Source organism: Phycodurus eques, chromosome 4, assembly GCF_024500275.1.
Source record: "Phycodurus eques isolate BA_2022a chromosome 4, UOR_Pequ_1.1, whole genome shotgun sequence".
Taxonomy (NCBI): domain Eukaryota; kingdom Metazoa; phylum Chordata; class Actinopteri; order Syngnathiformes; family Syngnathidae; genus Phycodurus; species Phycodurus eques.
Genome location: NC_084528.1, coordinates 33,217,641 through 33,235,765, shown reverse-complemented (window position 1 = coordinate 33,235,765; position 18,125 = coordinate 33,217,641). Strand labels below are relative to the sequence as shown.

Below are 18,125 nucleotides of genomic sequence, written 5' to 3'. Positions count from 1 at the left end.
CAACGAAACAACGAAGCAACGAAACAGCGAAACAGCGAAGCAACGAAGCAACGAAGCAACGAAGCAACGAAACAACGAAGCAACGAAACAGCGAAGCAGCGAAGCAACGAAGCAGCGAAGCAACGAAACAACGAAGCAACGAAGCAGCGAAGCAACGAAGCAATGAAGCAACGAAACAACGAAGCAACGAAACAGCGAAGCAGCGAAACAGCGAAGCAACAAAGCAGCGAAACAGCGAAGCAACGAAGCAACGAAGCAACGAAACAACGAAGCAACGAAGCAGCGAAGCAGCGAAGCAACGAAGCAACGAAGCAGCGAAGCAACGAAGCAACGAAACAACGAAGCAACGAAACAACGAAGCAGCGAAACAGCGAAGCAACGAAGCAACGAAGCAACGAAGCAACGAAGCAGCGAAGCAACGAAGCAACGAAGCAGCGAAGCAGCGAAACAGCGAAGCAACGAAGCAACGAAGCAGCGAAGCAACGAAGCAACGAAGCAACGAAGCAGCGAAGCAACGAAGCAACGAAGCAGCGAAGCAACGCAGCAACGAAGCAACGAAGCAACGAAACAGCGAAGCAGCGAAACAGCGAAGCAACGAAGCAACGAAGCAACGAAGCAGCGAAGCAGCGAAGCAACGAAGCAACGAAGCAACGAAGCAACGAAACAGCGAAGCAGCGAAACAGCGAAGCAACGAAGCAACGAAGCAGCGAAGCAACGAAGCAACGAAGCAGCGAAGCAACGAAGCAACGAAGCAACGAAGCAACGAAACAGCGAAGCAGCGAAACAACGAAGCAACGAAGCAACGAAGCAGCGAAGCAACGAAGCAGCGAAGCAGCGAAGCAACGAAGCAACGAAGCAGCGAAACAGCGAAGCAACGAAGCAACGAAACAGCGAAGCAACGAAACAGCGAAGCAGCGAAACAACGAAGCAGCGAAGCAACGAAACAGCGAAGCAGCGAAACAGCGAAGCAACGAAGCAACGAAGCAACGAAGCAGCGAAGCAACGAAGCAGCGAAGCAACGAAGCAACGAAACAGCGAAGCAGCGAAGCAACGAAGCAGCGAAGCAACGAAACAACGAAGCAACGAAGCAGCGAAGCAACGAAGCAATGAAGCAACGAAACAACGAAGCAACGAAACAGCGAAGCAGCGAAACAGCGAAGCAACAAAGCAGCGAAACAGCGAAGCAACGAAGCAACGAAGCAACGAAACAACGAAGCAACGAAGCAGCGAAGCAGCGAAGCAACGAAGCAACGAAGCAGCGAAGCAACGAAGCAACGAAACAACGAAGCAACGAAACAACGAAGCAGCGAAACAGCGAAGCAACGAAGCAACGAAGCAACGAAGCAACGAAGCAGCGAAGCAACGAAGCAACGAAGCAGCGAAGCAGCGAAACAGCGAAGCAACGAAGCAGCGAAGCAGCGAAGCAACGAAGCAACGAAGCAACGAAGCAGCGAAGCAACGAAGCAACGAAGCAGCGAAGCAACGCAGCAACGAAGCAACGAAGCAACGAAACAGCGAAGCAGCGAAACAGCGAAGCAACGAAGCAACGAAGCAACGAAGCAGCGAAGCAGCGAAGCAACGAAGCAACGAAGCAACGAAGCAACGAAACAGCGAAGCAGCGAAACAGCGAAGCAACGAAGCAACGAAGCAGCGAAGCAACGAAGCAACGAAGCAGCGAAGCAACGAAGCAACGAAGCAACGAAGCAACGAAACAGCGAAGCAGCGAAACAACGAAGCAACGAAGCAACGAAGCAGCGAAGCAACGAAGCAGCGAAGCAACGAAGCAACGAAGCAACGAAGCAGCGAAACAGCGAAGCAACGAAGCAACGAAACAGCGAAGCAACGAAACAGCGAAGCAGCGAAACAACGAAGCAGCGAAGCAACGAAACAGCGAAGCAGCGAAACAGCGAAGCAACGAAGCAACGAAGCAACGAAGCAGCGAAGCAACGAAGCAACGAAGCAGCGAAGCAACGAAGCAACGAAACAGCGAAGCAACGAAACAGCGAAGCAGCGAAGCAACGAAGCAGCGAAGCAACGAAGCAACGAAGCAGCGAAGCAACGAAGCAACGAAACAGCGAAGCAACGAAACAGCGAAACAGCGAAGCAACGAAGCAACGAAGCAACGAAGCAACGAAACAACGAAGCAACGAAACAGCGAAGCAGCGAAGCAACGAAGCAGCGAAGCAACGAAACAACGAAGCAACGAAGCAGCGAAGCAACGAAGCAACGAAGCAGCGAAGCAACGAAGCAACGAAACAGCGAAGCAACGAAACAGCGAAGCAGCGAAGCAACGAAGCAGCGAAGCAACGAAGCAACGAAGCAGCGAAGCAACGAAGCAACGAAACAGCGAAGCAACGAAACAGCGAAGCAGCGAAACAACGAAGCAACGAAGCAGCGAAGCAACGAAACAGCGAAGCAGCGAAACAGCGAAGCAACGAAGCACTCCTCCTGTTTTTGAGAACTTTGCGTGGGCGCGACTGAGGTCATTTACCCCGAATGGGCGACTTCCCGTTCCTTGAGACGTTTCGGTGTGTCGCGTCCGTCGGTGACATCGATTGAAAACAAATGCTTATTGTGACTTTGAAGGGGGCGCTCCGGAGTGATTTTGGGGTCTTGTGTTGAGGAGCCGTCAAATGTCGAAACGTTCGCCAGGATTCGCGCTTGCGCCGAGATCGGCGAGTTTTCGGGCACGCTGAGCCCCCCGAAATGGAAAAATGCTGTTCATTCGTTGGCCGAATGTCAAAAATTCGCATCATTTGATGAAAAATCCATTGGGAATATTGCAGTGGTAAAAGTCCAGAATTGGACAAGGGACAAAAGTGGCGATGTTAACATACACTCACGAAACGTAATCGCGTTATATGGATGACAAAAGAGAATGAAGTCCAAATGGTCATCTTACAACAAGAACAAAAGGAGGACAATAAAGTTTACATTCTGTGAGAATAAACTCTCAATAAATATTGAAGATGACAATTTGATAACCAATTCTCATTCACCGTTGAATGATCTCATTTGCATCACGACTTGAAAGTGGAAGATCATCTGATGTTTGGCACATGATCGATGAAATTGGAAAACATCTGCCTTTCTTCACGCAGGCCCTTAATGTGACGACGACTTCATATGAAGTCGTAAAAGTATTCTTGCAATATTCGATCTATTTTGAATGATAACGGTATTCGTTCAGATTTGATTTCCAGCGTCTCATTGAAAACGTTCTTCACTCTTCCTTCAATCTTCTTCCTCATCTCCATTTTCATCCTCCCCTCACTTATCAATATTTGTCCTCGACATTTCTCCTCCGACATTATTGATCTTTTTTCCCCTTCTTCCAAAGGGTCACGCCCCTCATTAACATCCTGACACACGTGCGCGCCCGCAAACACACGCTGACAAAGTAGAAACACACGCACACACAAATCCACTTTTTGGTAAAGTCGAAGTTTTCCGGAACGTTCCGCGACGCTCCACGAGTCGGCGCAACTGGTTTGAGTTCTCAGTCACCAAGTAAAAATACTCACGTACTGGACTTACATTTTTTCCAGGTATCCGTACTTTACTAAGTCTTGATTTTTCTGATATCGTTTTGACGATAGTCTCTCCGTTTGAAAAGATATAGTTGTACTTTCGACTGCTGAACTTACTTTGTCAAAATCGACTCGAAATTTGCAGTTGCTCAGAAAGATGCTGCGTCTATTGCGCGCGCAGGTAAGTGTGGTGTTCGGGTTTCAGTTGTTAGCAGGAGCTCAGATCCAAATGGGCATTGGATGAAATTTGACAGTAAAAAATCCTTTTTACTCTTGAACTCAAGTACATTTCACAGCCTGCCCTTTTAATACTTTTACTTAAGGGAAGCAATTGAATCAGTACTTGGACTAGGACCTGTATGTAGTCTGTATCTGATTGATGCGATGAGAACGTTCTTCTCGTTTTGGGCGTCATGCTCCTGTCAGCCAGCAGGTGGCAGTAGGTCTCCATCAACTCTTCTCCTTTTCTTCTTTTTTTTCCTTGTCTTATCGTCTGCGCTGCATCTTTTCCCTTTTTCGACCCTTCAAATTGAAAACATTTGAATTACATTTTGCCGTGAACAGATTTTTTCTTTCTTTTGCTTTGTCGTCTCAAGAATCACATTTGGAGCAGAACAAGAATTTCGCTAAATGTACACGTTTTCAAATACATTTTGTATTTGAAAACGTGCAAATGCGGTGCAAAGTCCATGCGCTCGAAGCAAAAAGACAAACGCAACAACGCGTGGACGTATCATTAAAAACATGCGTGCAAAAAACAAAATCATGACCAAAACATACATTATTCATGAAATAAACAACATTGTTAAATATGCAATAATATACAGATGTAAACTAAGTAAGAACAAATATCGGAAAGAAAGCCAGTAAAAGAAAAAAAAATAAAAATATGTTTTTCAAATGTACGCGACGCAAGGTGCCGCCGTCGTGACGTGGTGGCGTGGCGCGTCGTGACGCGACGTGACGTGTGGTGACGCTCGCGTTGTCGCCGCCCGCAGGAGTTCGTGCGGCAGCTGGACGGATTCATCGGCTGGATGCAGGGGGCGCTGGAGAGCACGCGGGCCTGGACGCCGCCGCCGACCGCCCGCTTGGACGCGCTCCACGACTTCCTGGACACGCACCTGGTCAGCGCACGCGCACGCGCACGCACGCACGCACACACATGCGGACACACGCACACGCTCTTGCGCACACCCATATGAGCGCACACGCTTTTTCCTCCTCCTTTTCACATTTTCTGTCTTATGGTCTTTTTCTGTTATTTTTGTCTTCATGAAATTTTCTCATCTTTGTCTTCTCTTCTTATTTTCTCATATTTTGATTGTCTTTTCATGTTTTGAATCCTCTTTTCCAATTTTGCTCATGTTCGAAACATTGGCTCTTTTGTTTTCTCATCTTCCACATCCCTTTTTCCGTCTTCTCATCGACTCAATTTCCATCTCTTCTTTTGTTCACACCTTCCTACGTTTTTCACCTTTGATCTTTTTTCACCGTCCCGTCTTTGTTCTCATCGACTCATTTTCATCACTCGCCTTCTCATCTTTTTTCTCATCTTGTAATCTGACGCTTTTTCAACTTCCTATCTTTCTTCTCATCTTTTTCACCATTTCATCCCTTTTTCATCTTTTCCACTCCTCTTTTTCCCTGCTCTCATCTTTTGTATCTTCTCATCTTTTACCTCATTTGAATTCTCAATTCTCTTTCGCCTCCAATTTGCTTCCGTGTCGCTTTCGTCGTCCTTCTGTGGCTTTTTAATCGCACGTTTGATCCGCCTCTTTATACACCGTACACGCTGCACGCGCGCGCGCGCACGCACGCACACGCGGTCTCTCTTGATTTCACTCTGTTCTCATTTGGAAGAAAAAAATCTCACAACAATCAGCCACAAACATATGGAGATGCGCACACACGTGCGCACGCGCACTGAAGGCGCAGTGAGACGAGACATCAACACGCGAGATTGCAAACGCACGCGCACAAAAAGAGATGGTATTTGCATTGTTTATATCAAACGTATACAAGCAGGCCTGTGTTTTAACCACAAGCACACTGAGTTCTATTTGCATATATTTGCATGTCGCTGGACAGACTTCCTAATGAGCATCTATATCGTCCCTGCGCAACATCGCACGCACGCACCGAAACACACGCACATTATATTCATATATACATGCACACACATTCACATATGTAAAAATACACACACTCACAAACACACACACATACAGAAATACACGCACACAATAGTATAATCACACACACATATATATATATATATATATATATATATATACACGACACAAATTGTTGAAGCTTTGTAGGTGGAATTCTTTCCCATTCTCGCTCGACGTACAGCTTCAGCCGTTCAACAGTCCGGGGTCTCCGTTGTTGTATTTAATGTGGTTTGGCATCGTCTTGCTGAAATAAGCAGGGGCGTCCATGAAAAAGACGTCGCTTGGATGGCAGCATATGTTTCTCCAAAACCTGTATGTACCTTTCAGCATGAACGGTGCCTTCACAGATGAACTTAAGTTACCCCATGCCATTGGCACTAACACAGCCCCATACCATCACAGATGCTGGCTTTTGAACTCTGCGTCCATAACAGTCCGGACGGTTCTTTTCCTCTTTGGCCCGGAGGACACCACGTCCACAATTTCCAATAACAACTTGAAATGTGGACTCGTCGACCACAGAACACTTTCCCACTTTGCGTCGGTCCATCTGAGATGAGCTCGGGCCCGGAGAAGCCGGCGGCGTTTCTGGGTGTTGTTGATATATGGCTTTTGCTTTGCATCGTAGAGTTTCAAGTTGCACTTCCGGATGGAGCGCCGAACTGCATTTACTGACATTGGTTTTCTGAAGTGTTCCTGAGCCCATGCGGTGATATCCTTTACACACTGATGTCGGTTTTGGACGCAGCGCCGCCTGAGGGATCGAAGGTCACGGGCATTCAATGTCGGTTTTGGGCCTCGCCGCTTACATGCAGTGATTTGTCCAAATTCTCGGCACCTTTTGATGACATTATGGACCGTAGAGGATGAAATTATGGACCGTAGAGGATGAAATCCTTCAATTCCTTGCAATTGTACGTTGAGGAACATTGTCCTTAAACTGTTGGACTATTTTCTCACGCACTTGTTCACAAAGAGGTGACCCTCGCCCCATCTTTGCTTGTGAATGACTGAGCAATTCAGGGAAGCTCCTTTAGCCAACTCCGCATGGAGTTGGCTAAGAAACACCTGAAGGACTCCAAGATGCGAGAAATAAGATTGTCTGGTCTGATGAGACCAAGATCGAAATTGTTGGCCTTAATTCGAAGCGGCACGTGTGGAGAAAACCAGGCACTGCTCATCACCTGTCCAATCCAGTCCCAACAGTGAAGCACGGCGGTGGCAACATCACGCCGTGGGTTGTTTTTCAGCCGCAGGGACAGGACGACCGGTTGCAATCGAAGGAGAGATGAATGCGGCCAAGTATAGGGATATCCTGGACGAAAACCTTCTCCACAGTGCTCAGGACCTCAGACTGGGCCGAAGGTTCACCTTCCAACAAGACAATGACCCTCAGCACACAGATAAAATAACCAAGGAGTGGCTTCAGAACAACTCCGTGACTGTTCTTGTATGGCCCAGCCAGAGCCCGGACTTCAACCCAATTGAGCATCTCCGGAAAGACCTGAAAATGGATGCGCACCAACGTTCACCATCCAACCTGACAGAACTGGAGAGGATCTGCGAGGAGGAACGGCAGAGGATCCCTAAATCCGGGTGTGGAAAAACCTGTTGCATCCTTCCCAAAAAGACTCGTGGCTGTATGAGCTCGAACGGGTCTGAAGAATATTCATGGCTGTTTTTTTTTTTTTCATTTCAGTTTTTCTTTTTTAATACATCTGCAAAAATGTCAACAATTCTGTTCTTTTCTGTCAGTATGGGGTGCTGTGTGTACGTTAATGTGGAAAAAAATAATTCTTTTAGCCAATGGCTGCAATATAAAAAAGAGTGAAAAATTGAAGGGGGTCTGAATACTTTTTGCATATATATAATATATATATATATATATATAATACACACATCACACATTCATGTATATAAAAATACACGCACACACACACTGGATATTTATTTTGCCTGTGTGTGCGTGTGTGTTTGTTGTGCGTGCCAGCAGCGCTACCGTTAGCGCCGGTTAGCTTCAATTAGAATGCTCGTGCGCTAATTGGCGCGCGTGTTGTCAAATGAATATAAACAAAGATGAAACGGCATAGCTAATAGGCTAATAGCACTTTGTAGTGCTATGCCGTCGATAGCGTGTGTGCTAAGCGCCGCGTGTGTGTGTGTGCACACGTCTGATAGTCACACTCGTGCTTTGTAGCTATTAGTGTGTGCTGGCGTGCTTAATTGTGTTTGCTGATTGATGCACAGTTGTCAACTTTAAGTATTTGTTTTCTTTGGTATTTACTTCTGTCATTGTGTGTGACACACACACACAAACACACTGATATCATCTTCATGTTGTGCAGCACAAACATCACAAATTCGTGATTTGTTTGTCTCTACTTATGCGCCCTGACGTTGACAAGCGGGCAACAAGTCAAAACAAAACGCACAACTAAAACAAACAACATGACTTTATAGTTTGCATGTCAGATGCTTGCAGTTCTCTCTCTCTCTCTCTCACACACACACACACGCACACGCGCACACTGAGAGCTGTTTGTGCGTTCAATGCTTGTGAATATTGATCGGCGCTGATGGTTGAGCCAGACCGTGAATCAAATTATTAGGAACAACAAGAAAAACAGTCGTTAAGACCGCTAATTGGAACCAGCCTTCACTTGCGTGTTGTCGTCGTGGCAACCGGCGTAACGATTTTTCTCATGCACGGATATTTCCGTCCAGCGTCGTAGTCTCAACCGGCAGACGCGACGTCGACCACGGGGCCGCCGGCGGCCCGCACCCCGGACCGGTCGCTGGCCGACGTCAGGACGAACGCGGACGAGCGACGGACCGGTCGCCGGCCCGCGGGCGGCGGGGTTTCCGGGAAGCCGCTCCCAATGCAGGGAGCGTGTGAGCGTTTCCAAACAATGAGGACATTTTCTTCCCTCAAAAGGAAGCTGACTGAGTTGCCGCGTTTTCGGATCGTTACACAACGGGTCGACGTGACCTTAACTCGCTGGTGCAGGTTCAACGACATATTTTGGGTCAAGAAGCAAAGCCCAAACCAAACTAGTTTTTCATGTTTCCCCTCCGTTCCAATGTAAGAAAACCATCACGTTTGCATCTGACTGGGGCGCGATTGAAGTCCTCCTCGATGGTTTTCTGAGTTTGCGTTGTGCCGGTTATCGGCTTTGTTCGTGTAGCGGCGTCCGCGGGCGGCACGCGAACGGAGCTTTCGACGAGGCGCTTCTTTCGTCGAGCCGGTTCGGTGACTCGGCAAGTCGCGTGTCGCCACGCGAGGTCGACCCGACCTGGCTCTATCCAAATATTCTCGCTCTCTATTGGGTCATATTCGGTCCTGCGACCGTATTTCCCCCTTTTGGGGTGAGTGACCCCAAACCAAACGAATGTTTCATATTTGTTCCAATGACAGAGGAGCCGCTTACGGTACAAAGCGGCATTTCGACTCACACGGCACTTTCACCAGCCGGGAAGCTTCAAACCCACAACCTCTAGACCAAGCAGAGTTCGAGACGTCTTTGTCACGCGCCGCAATGCGCTCACGGTTTGCCTCAAGAGGACCGTTAAGATGGCGAAACCATCAATGTTTAATCGCATTATTACATATCAACAACAAATTGATGGATAATTAGTTTTGAATGAAGGAATAAAAATGTCTTCAGTTACTGTAAAAAGGGGTTTGGTAACACAAATGCATGCAATGTTTTCATTTGGTACGTTTGACCATTTGAAATTGTGAAACAGATTTGAGCAAGAATTGTGGAAGTTGATACACATGATTTGCTTCCGCGGGCCACAGAAAATGATGCGGCGGGCCGGATCTGGCTCCCGGGCCTTGACTTTGACACCTGTGCTCTGGCCTGCGAGGCGGATGCGCTAACCACTGGGACACTGCGCTGGGCTCTTACAATCGAAAAGAACAGGATTCAAACAACATCAAACAAATATTTCTCAGTTTGTGTGTGTGCTCGCGCGCGCATGCACTTATTTGATGAAGTGTGCGCATTCCAAAACCAAAAGAAACGCGTCGATCGCTTCTGCGCGCTTGCTGTCGTCGTCTCGGACAAAATGAGATCATCTTTAGAACAAACATTTTGATTGGATCAGCTCATCAACCCACACACGCGCATGTGTGTGTGTGTGTGCGTGCGTGTGTTTCAAAGTCAAGCCTCAATGTCACGCGTCTATCAGCGCCACACACCCCGGCTAATATGCTAATGCTAAAGGCTAAAGCGTAGCAGGTGGCGGCGCGCTGCTTTGGGCTAATATGCTAATGCTAACAGGTAATCTGATGCGGCGCGCTTTGAAGCGGCTCGTTTCAGTGTGGTTAGGATAATCAGCTTTAGGAACTTGAAACCCTTTTTTTTCTTTTAGGCCACCAGATGCCGAAAATCCTCCGCCATACTATTTTTATGTTTATGTTTACTATTCATGTGTGTTTTAATAGTTTACTGTATAATAAGTATTCCAAGACTAAATATGTACATTATTTTTTATGCTAATTTAAGTATAGTTAAGTATTTTAAATGTTATGATTTGTAATTAATTTATTTATAACCATTAACTTATTACTTAATAAAATACACAAAACAAATGTACATGTCATTTTTTATTTACCGACTCAGCAAAGCAATGCAAATTTATTTATATAGCGCATTTCATACACAAGGAAACTCAATGTGCAACATGAGCATTCTGAATGCGCTGCAGCTGTTAAACCCTCTTTTTAGGGAGTCCAGTCAGAAGACCATTACAATTGTCAAGTCTACTTGAGACTACGGCACTATGATAATAATTAATGAATTGTAAGTATTTGACGTATTACTTGATAAAATACATAAAGAAAATGTATGTAATGTGCATATATATATATATATATATATGTATATACATCTGTGTGTGTATGTATTTTTACATACTTCTTACTAACATTCTATTTTATTATTCATATTTAATTCAAATATAATTAATTAATCCATTTTTAACAAAATGCATCAAACAAATTTAAATGTGTATATTTTATTTTACTAACTATTTAATGATTTGATTTTTTTTTTTATTATTATATATAATTAATCAATTATTTAATGGATAAACAAACAAAGAAACAAATAAAAAAGGATGTAGAACTATGAATTAACCAGTTTTAGAGAAAAAAAGAACCACCAAAATAATGCAAGAAATGTAATTGATAAAATGTCTTTTGGGCCGAAGAACTGATGGTGTCTAAATATTCCTGTGGGGAACTAAAGTGACTGGTCGCATAGCGCCGCCTGTGGGCTGGCAATATGATGACATGAGCTGCACATTTCTAATTTTTATTTTAATTTTTTTAGTGAAATGTGCCTTTCTTCACGCCACAACACAACAGACACACGCACAGAAATAAAAGAAGTCAGTTTTTCCGTCGCGCGTCTTGTCATCATGTGATCGATGGGTCGCTGTCGCGCAGTTATCGATTCTCTGCGAATCCGCCGCTGAAATAGGATCGGTCTCTCAAAGCGCGCCGGCTAATCTGCGCGCCGCGAATACGCGGCTCAGATCGCCCGCTAGCTGCGCTCGATGTTTATCGGCGGCCATCTTTGTCGCGCGTGTCGGGGCGCGTCTCGTTTGTGATGCTTGTCGAGCGGTCGCGACTGCGCTTGATATGATCCGAATGATCCCAATGAAGACGAGGTTAGCTATCAAATGAACCGAGTGTCCTTTCAAAGCAAAATGGCCGACTTCCTGTCGAATTTTGTTGATGGCTCCTTGAGAATTGTTTGCGTTTTTTGTCAGGATGGAAATGTTCTCCCGATTTCATGTCAATCGGTCAAACTGCTGTTGGGGGCTGATTTGTCTTTTTTTAAAGAATTTCTTTCTCTCCGACTTTCAGGGGCTCGTGTCTGGGCGACCAGTAAAATCCAGAAAAGGGTTCTCCAGGATGACACGCCGTTTCCGGAAACGGCGTGTCGACGCCCGCAAAAGGGGCATCGATTCGTCACAAGTGTAACTAACATTGAATTGATATAAAAACTCAGTAAGCAATTCTTCGTTTGTAATTTATAGTCTGGCAAAACAGCAAGCAAGACAATTTCGACTTTAGATTTGAATGACTCTATTTCCATGAAGTCTTCCAAATGTGGATGATGTTTGCGTCGTATACTTATGACCACACGCACACGCAGGATAGGATTCAGGGCGACGGCGTGTTCGTGTTGAAAAAAGCTCGAACGTTCCGTTCGTCAGCTCACTGGCGTCCGTTTGGTTTGGTTTATTTTTCTACTTGACGTCCCCACAAACGAAAGTTTTCCCTCTCATACGAGATGTTATAAAGTGTGCGTGTGTGTGTGCGTGCGTGCGTGCGTGCGTGCGTGTGTGTTTCAGACGTTCAAACTCAACGTGGACAGTCGCGGCGCTCTGAAAGAGAGCATCATGGAGGACGGCACGGCGCTTCTCGCCATCATACCCGCCCACCAATCAGGTACACGCACGCACGCACTCGCGTCACATTGATTATTCATATTTCGATGAACACGGTGACCTTCAAAGAGGAACACGCGTCCGAACGGATCGCGAGCCGGATTGGGAAATTGAACGCCAAACAGAAACCGCCGACGCTAAAGCCGATGCCGACGCTAACTTCGGTCATTTGTTATCAAGCTACGGAGCGACGTCGTCACGTCGCCTCTCCCGCCGACGCCTTCCGCTCCGCTTCGTGATCGATACGAGCTAACGGGCTACTAGCGCGGAACGTCGCGCGTAAAGAGAAGTTTTGATCGGTCCGGGTTTTTTGCGTTCAGGTCTGCGCGACATCCTGGAGATGGTCTCCGGCCAATGGGAGCAGCTTCAGCTTCAGATCCGCCGCCAACACGCGTGGATGCTCCGCGCCCTGCGCCTGGTCCGGACACGCCTCCTCCCGCGCGCCGGCCAATCGCGGCTGCCCGACCGCCTCCAGGTGGGAAAAGACTTGTTTTCTTCACTTCCCGTCCGCCGCTTCCTGCTCCTTGCGCCTCCGCCTGGCCTTTCCGGAACGTTCCTTTGCTTCCTCTTCATTATCTTCGCTTAATGAGGTGCACGCCTAATGAGTGTGCGTGCGTGTGTGTGTGTGTGTGTGTTGAATTGAATGTGACCTTGACAAGTGGCAAAGTAAAGGTCCCATTGCAATAAATGGATGAAATGTTAAAGGCCCCTCCAATATTTATAAGATATTCATTACTGAAGATGAAATAGCGACTTGTATCAATAATTCAAGGCCAGCATCATCTTCATCATCACTTTCAGCGATTCACTGACACGCACGCACGCACGCACAGGTGGCGCTGTAACTGCAAACTTTTAGAAAGAGCAACGATCAACGCAGGAAAAGTGTTTCCGCTCATGCTTCGAGCGACCCCCCCCCCCCCCCCCCCCCCCGCTTGAAATCTTTTTGTGGACTTTGGCGCATCTTGCATTTCTTCGTCCTGGTCTTCCTCGATTCACGTAAATGTCAGCAAATATCACAGTCGGGGTTGCGGGATTAGGCGGCCGGGAGGAGATGCGCCCGTCCCGCCAAATAGAACGCTCGGACCAGAGCGCCGGCGCGGGGATTAGGGCGCGCGCACGCACACACCTGCCGCACGCGACCTTAGGAGATGTCTGCAGCGTGTCGCCGCATTTGAAGGATTTGTTGTGCGTGTGTGAGGATTGTCAAGTGACATCTGTAGTGTTTTGTTGCACATTGAAGATGCGGGGAAAGGTTGCGTGCGCGCGCCAGAGGTGTTTCGTACGAGTGCGAGAGCGGCGTCATATTCGACGGCTTAGTGGGATTCGGCTGTCGCATTGCACGCGCGCGAAGGACGAGACGACAAGCGCTCCGTGTTCCCAGACGGAACCCTGATGAATTCCTTTGTGCCGCTTTCGTGGCTCTCGTCGGCAAAGTGTCGTCGACGCGCAAAGGCGAGAAGAACCTGACCGAGGTTCTGCGAAGAACGTTCGAGGAACACGGGGAACCTTTTCAAAACCTGATGAATTGTTTGAAACATAAGGAATATTCCCACATTAAGACGGACGTTCTTCCATTCCATGAACGCGAGGAACCTTCCGTTTGTCTCACCTTTCACGAGTGTCATCGAGGCGCCGAGAGGAGAAGAACGTGACCGAGGTTCTTCTGAGAATGTGAAGAATGTTTTAGGAACACGAGAAGCATGTTTACCAACGTAATGGACAACGTATGGATAAAAGGAAAAAAAGCTTGTAAAAGCAGGAGGAACGTGTTCACAGCTCTCGATGCGTCTCCTCGAGCGCGGCGGAGCGATTTTGGCACCGCTCATCTTTGCGCAATTGTCGTCATTCAGCCACGTGGGAAACGTCTTCCGCAGGCCGTGCCGCGCCTTCCGCTCGGGTCGGGACGTAGAGGACGGCGGTGGCCTGGAAGTGCAAAACGATGTAACAAATTGTCAAACACTTTTGGTTTTCTGAAATGTGAAGAACAAAACCCCAAACACGTCCCAGGTTACGTTCAATCCAGATGCACAGACGCTTTCCCCGCCGGTGAAAATCAATTTCCGGGGAGCCGCGCAAATAGCGCGTAAAGCGTCGAATGTTGTTCAACATCGACGCTAAACTCTCTTCGTGATGCGTGACGTGCCCGTCGATGGAAAGGCCAGCTCGTGACGCTGGCTCGCTACGTCGGAAAAGCAACGGCGCCGGCAGCTTCCTTGCAAATATCCCCACGTTCCCTTGAATTCCCGCCGGCTTAATCTATCTTTTGATTGGTTGAAGAAGCGCGATCGAGTCCCGTATATTGCGTACGCGGCATCAAACGCCCGCGCGGGCTCGTCCGCACATGCGAGCGCTATTCGGGACGGACCTCTCGTCGCTTCCGCGTACAGCCGATCACGTCGATCACGTCGAAGCGGGGCGGGTCTCGCCGAGAAAGATTCCCGAGAATGTCTGTGAAGTGGCCCCTCCCTCGCCGGCTGTCCTTCGTCTTTTGGGGAAAAGGGCTCCTGCTTTTGTTCATGTCTTTTCTGCAATGTAAAAAAGGGTTTCACAATTTGGAAATTTGAAATAAAATAAGAACAGGGTTTTTTTTTTTTTAGACTTCACTGGACATAAATACGGGACATTTTTATACAAATGTCTTGATTTCACTCGCCGAGATGCAAGAAGAAAGCAAATCGTTCTATTTTTCTGAGGAAAATGAAAATAAGCCACTTGGAAAATCAACTTTCATTTGATTGCCAGTCTGGAAATTGGAACGTGTTGGATTACTCGTGACCCCAAAAAGTCGAGTTACAAATTTCACTCGTCCATTTTGGGCAAAGTCGAAGTTGTGCTTTGCGCTCCTGTGAAGAAACTCCTTTGGATCTCGGAACGTCCTTCCGCCTCCCCCGACGCGCACGCGCACGCGCACGTCTCTGGTACACTCTCATTGGATTTTCTGGAACAGGCCAACCTCCCCCGGGGAAGGAGGGGGCCGAAAAGAGGAGGGGACGGTGGGGCGAGGGGTCCAGATGAGCACACGCAACACACAAATCTTGTCACCACACACACACACACACACACACACACGCACAAAAAGAATAGTGCGTCGTTGACCAAAAGCTTTGTGTGTGTGCGTGTGTTTGTCAAAGGAGGAGGAGAGGAAATATTGAGGTAAAAGTGATAAGTGAGCCTTGGGTGGCGCTTCACACAGCCTGAGCTCACTGGAATCTGGCGTGTGCGTGCGTGCGTGTTATCAGTGTGGCTGCCGGAGACAGCTTGTTGGCCTCGGGTTTCCATTTCACCTCACGCACCGCAACCGCTCCATGTGTGTGCGCGTGCGCGTCAGCTGTGGGCCTGCCAGAAAAAAAAGTAAGAAAGAAAGAAAGAAGGAAGGAAGGAAGGGCGAGCAGGTAACAGTGTTGTGTTCAGGGCCCGTGGGAAAAATTGCTTTGTTTTCTGGGGGAAAAAAATAGCACATTCATGACAGTACTGTACAGTATTCGTAAATTATAAGGCAGTTATGAGTGACTTTTACATGTAAGGAAACAAAGTGTCTCAAGTTGAAGATGTAAGATAATGAAGTGAGCTTTCATATTCATATATAGATATATATATCTATATATATATGCATACTTGATGTATAAACGTGTCAAGAGGACTGAGTTGACTTGCAAGTGAGGATGAGGAGGAAAGAGCATCAAGATTCTTTGCGTGTGCTCGGTCGCGTGACTCATTTGCATATTGTCCTGAGGTTATTACCATCTTTCAAAAAAATGACGCACTGTTGGACTCCCGCCTGATACCTGGAACGACCAATCAGACACCGGCGCCTCACTTTCCATAATTTAAGATTAAACTTGGAGCTCCGCGTTGCCGTTAATCCGCGTTTAAATCGCGGTCATTTGGAAGCCAGTGTGTGCGCGCGCGTGCGTTTGTTTGCGTGTATGCGTGTCTGCTGCCGCCGGCTTTGGGCGCACACAATATGAACATGAAGAGTTGATGCATTAAACATGGCGTTCGGATCGTGTCGTGGAAACAAACTTTTTGAACCTTTTTCAACTTGAGCTTGATATTTCCCGAAACCTTTCAAACTTTCGGATTTGTCTGAGACGACGCCGCGTAATGATTCCGAGCTTTCGTGACGTCGGAGGCAAAAGGTGCACCCGAGCGGCGGGATGAACTGCAGAAAAAAAAGCCAACTAGATGAACAATTCCAAGTCACAAATCAACTTTTGGGTGGCAACCAAACACTCGCCACCCACAAACACGACGCCGCTCGCCGACTGAAAGACGGCGGCCGACTCGGTACAAAGAAACCGACGAGACAACCGGGCGCTCCCGGACGAGACGATCGGTCGGCGCGGGGAACGGGCCCGACGAGAACGGGCGGAAGCGAAAACCTCGCCGGCGACGCCAGACAAAACATGAAACAAAAGCAAATCGGATCGAAACCAAGTCATCAAAAAGCAAATCCCGATCAGATTCGAGTTTCTTGGCTTACGTGACCGCACGCTGAGCTCAAATCATCTCGGATGTCGTTCGTCCATTGCAGCCTCCCCCGCAAAAACTAAACATTTGTCACGTTTCATTCTATACTATAGTATTTACTTGATAAAAGACAGTATTAACCCTATGAAAAAAAAATGTCAAAAAACCAAACAGTTTGTGCGTTTGATTATATCCTTGTGGCTCCTACTGAGGTGAGCAACTTGGCCACCAGGGGCAGTAGAAGACACTCATGAAAACACAAACCAAGAAGAGTTTCACTCCTACTGTAAGTCACTCAGAAAACTGCGGTAATATTTATTATTTTTCAAAGAGGATAAACACTATTAGCCTGTGAGTACTGTGTACGTGTGTTGAGGCTATGTTCGTTAGCCAGTCAATAGCATTTCCCATTATGTGTTAGCATTAAGCTAGTGAATGCCTGTTTTTGTGACGAATTGTTGAAAATCTGCCAAAGTTTTGCTTGTTGTGAAGTCAGTTGAGTTTGCTGCCACACTACAACACTCGTATCTCGAATTTTTCGCTCACAAGTCAAAGCAAAAAAATCGTCCGATTGCCGGCTCGTTTTTTTGCCACTCCCCGCGGAAGTTTACTCTCAAACTAAAGATAGAACAAAGAGAAGTACACCTTGTGGATTGAAAAGCAGCAAACCACATTAAGAATGCCCCCCGCTAGCTTAATGCTAACATATAGTGGAAAATCCCATTGGCATGCTAGCGGTTCAGGATTTATTTTGCGTAAATCATGTATGAAAAAACTCCATTGTGAGCTGCAGAGCAGGTGTGAAAGAAATTCTGTTTTTCTTGATTTGTTTTTTTTCCCCCCCCGACGGGACGTAAAGTGTCAACGTGAGCAAAATAAAATATGCAAATGCGATGATAAGAAATAATGAAGCTTGTGTGCTCGGGCTGCCGGCACGTATTAAGTATTAACACGCCGCAGCTCTCCAAAATCTCATTCATAAAGTCCATTTGCGGAATCTAGATTTCAATATAAAGTTGTTAGCGAGGGTTTGCCGACAGCGCGAAATTCTTTGACTGTCGTCAGACTCTTGACTTTTCATTTCACCACTTTTTTGCCAATATTTAATTTTTGGATTGAAGTGTTGTTCTCGCCCCCCCCCCCCGAAGGTGTCAGTCCAACTCATTAAAAGCCGACGTCACACTTTGATGAAAGTTGCCGAGCGTTTTCATTAAGCAGAGTCCGCAAATGAAGTAGACATTTTTTAATGTTCATTTTAATTGAATCAAAAGTTCAAACAACAACCTGCTTTCCTGTCACCGCTTCTGATTATCTTACACACGTTTGAGGGGAAAATGCAAAAATGTTTTTTTTTAAAGTCCAGCGGTGCCTTGAGATACGAGTTTTCCGAGATACGAGCGGCCGTCCGACCGATTTTGCGCGTTGACTTACGAGCGCGGCGCGGCGGCAGTGAACTCGGCTCGACTCGCTTGACAACGAGCGG

At 47.1% G+C, this 18,125-nt stretch overlaps 1 protein-coding gene across 1 annotated transcript in view; it reads left to right on the top strand.

Moving 5' to 3' along the window:
- The window catches only part of akap6 (A kinase (PRKA) anchor protein 6), an 87,737-nt gene that overhangs the window by 20,726 nt on the left and 48,886 nt on the right, over nucleotides 1-18,125 (top strand). Inside the window, 3 exon segments of the mRNA XM_061675407.1 lie at nucleotides 4,529-4,654; nucleotides 12,074-12,170; nucleotides 12,490-12,644. Coding sequence (XP_061531391.1) covers nucleotides 4,529-4,654; nucleotides 12,074-12,170; nucleotides 12,490-12,644 — 378 coding nt within the window.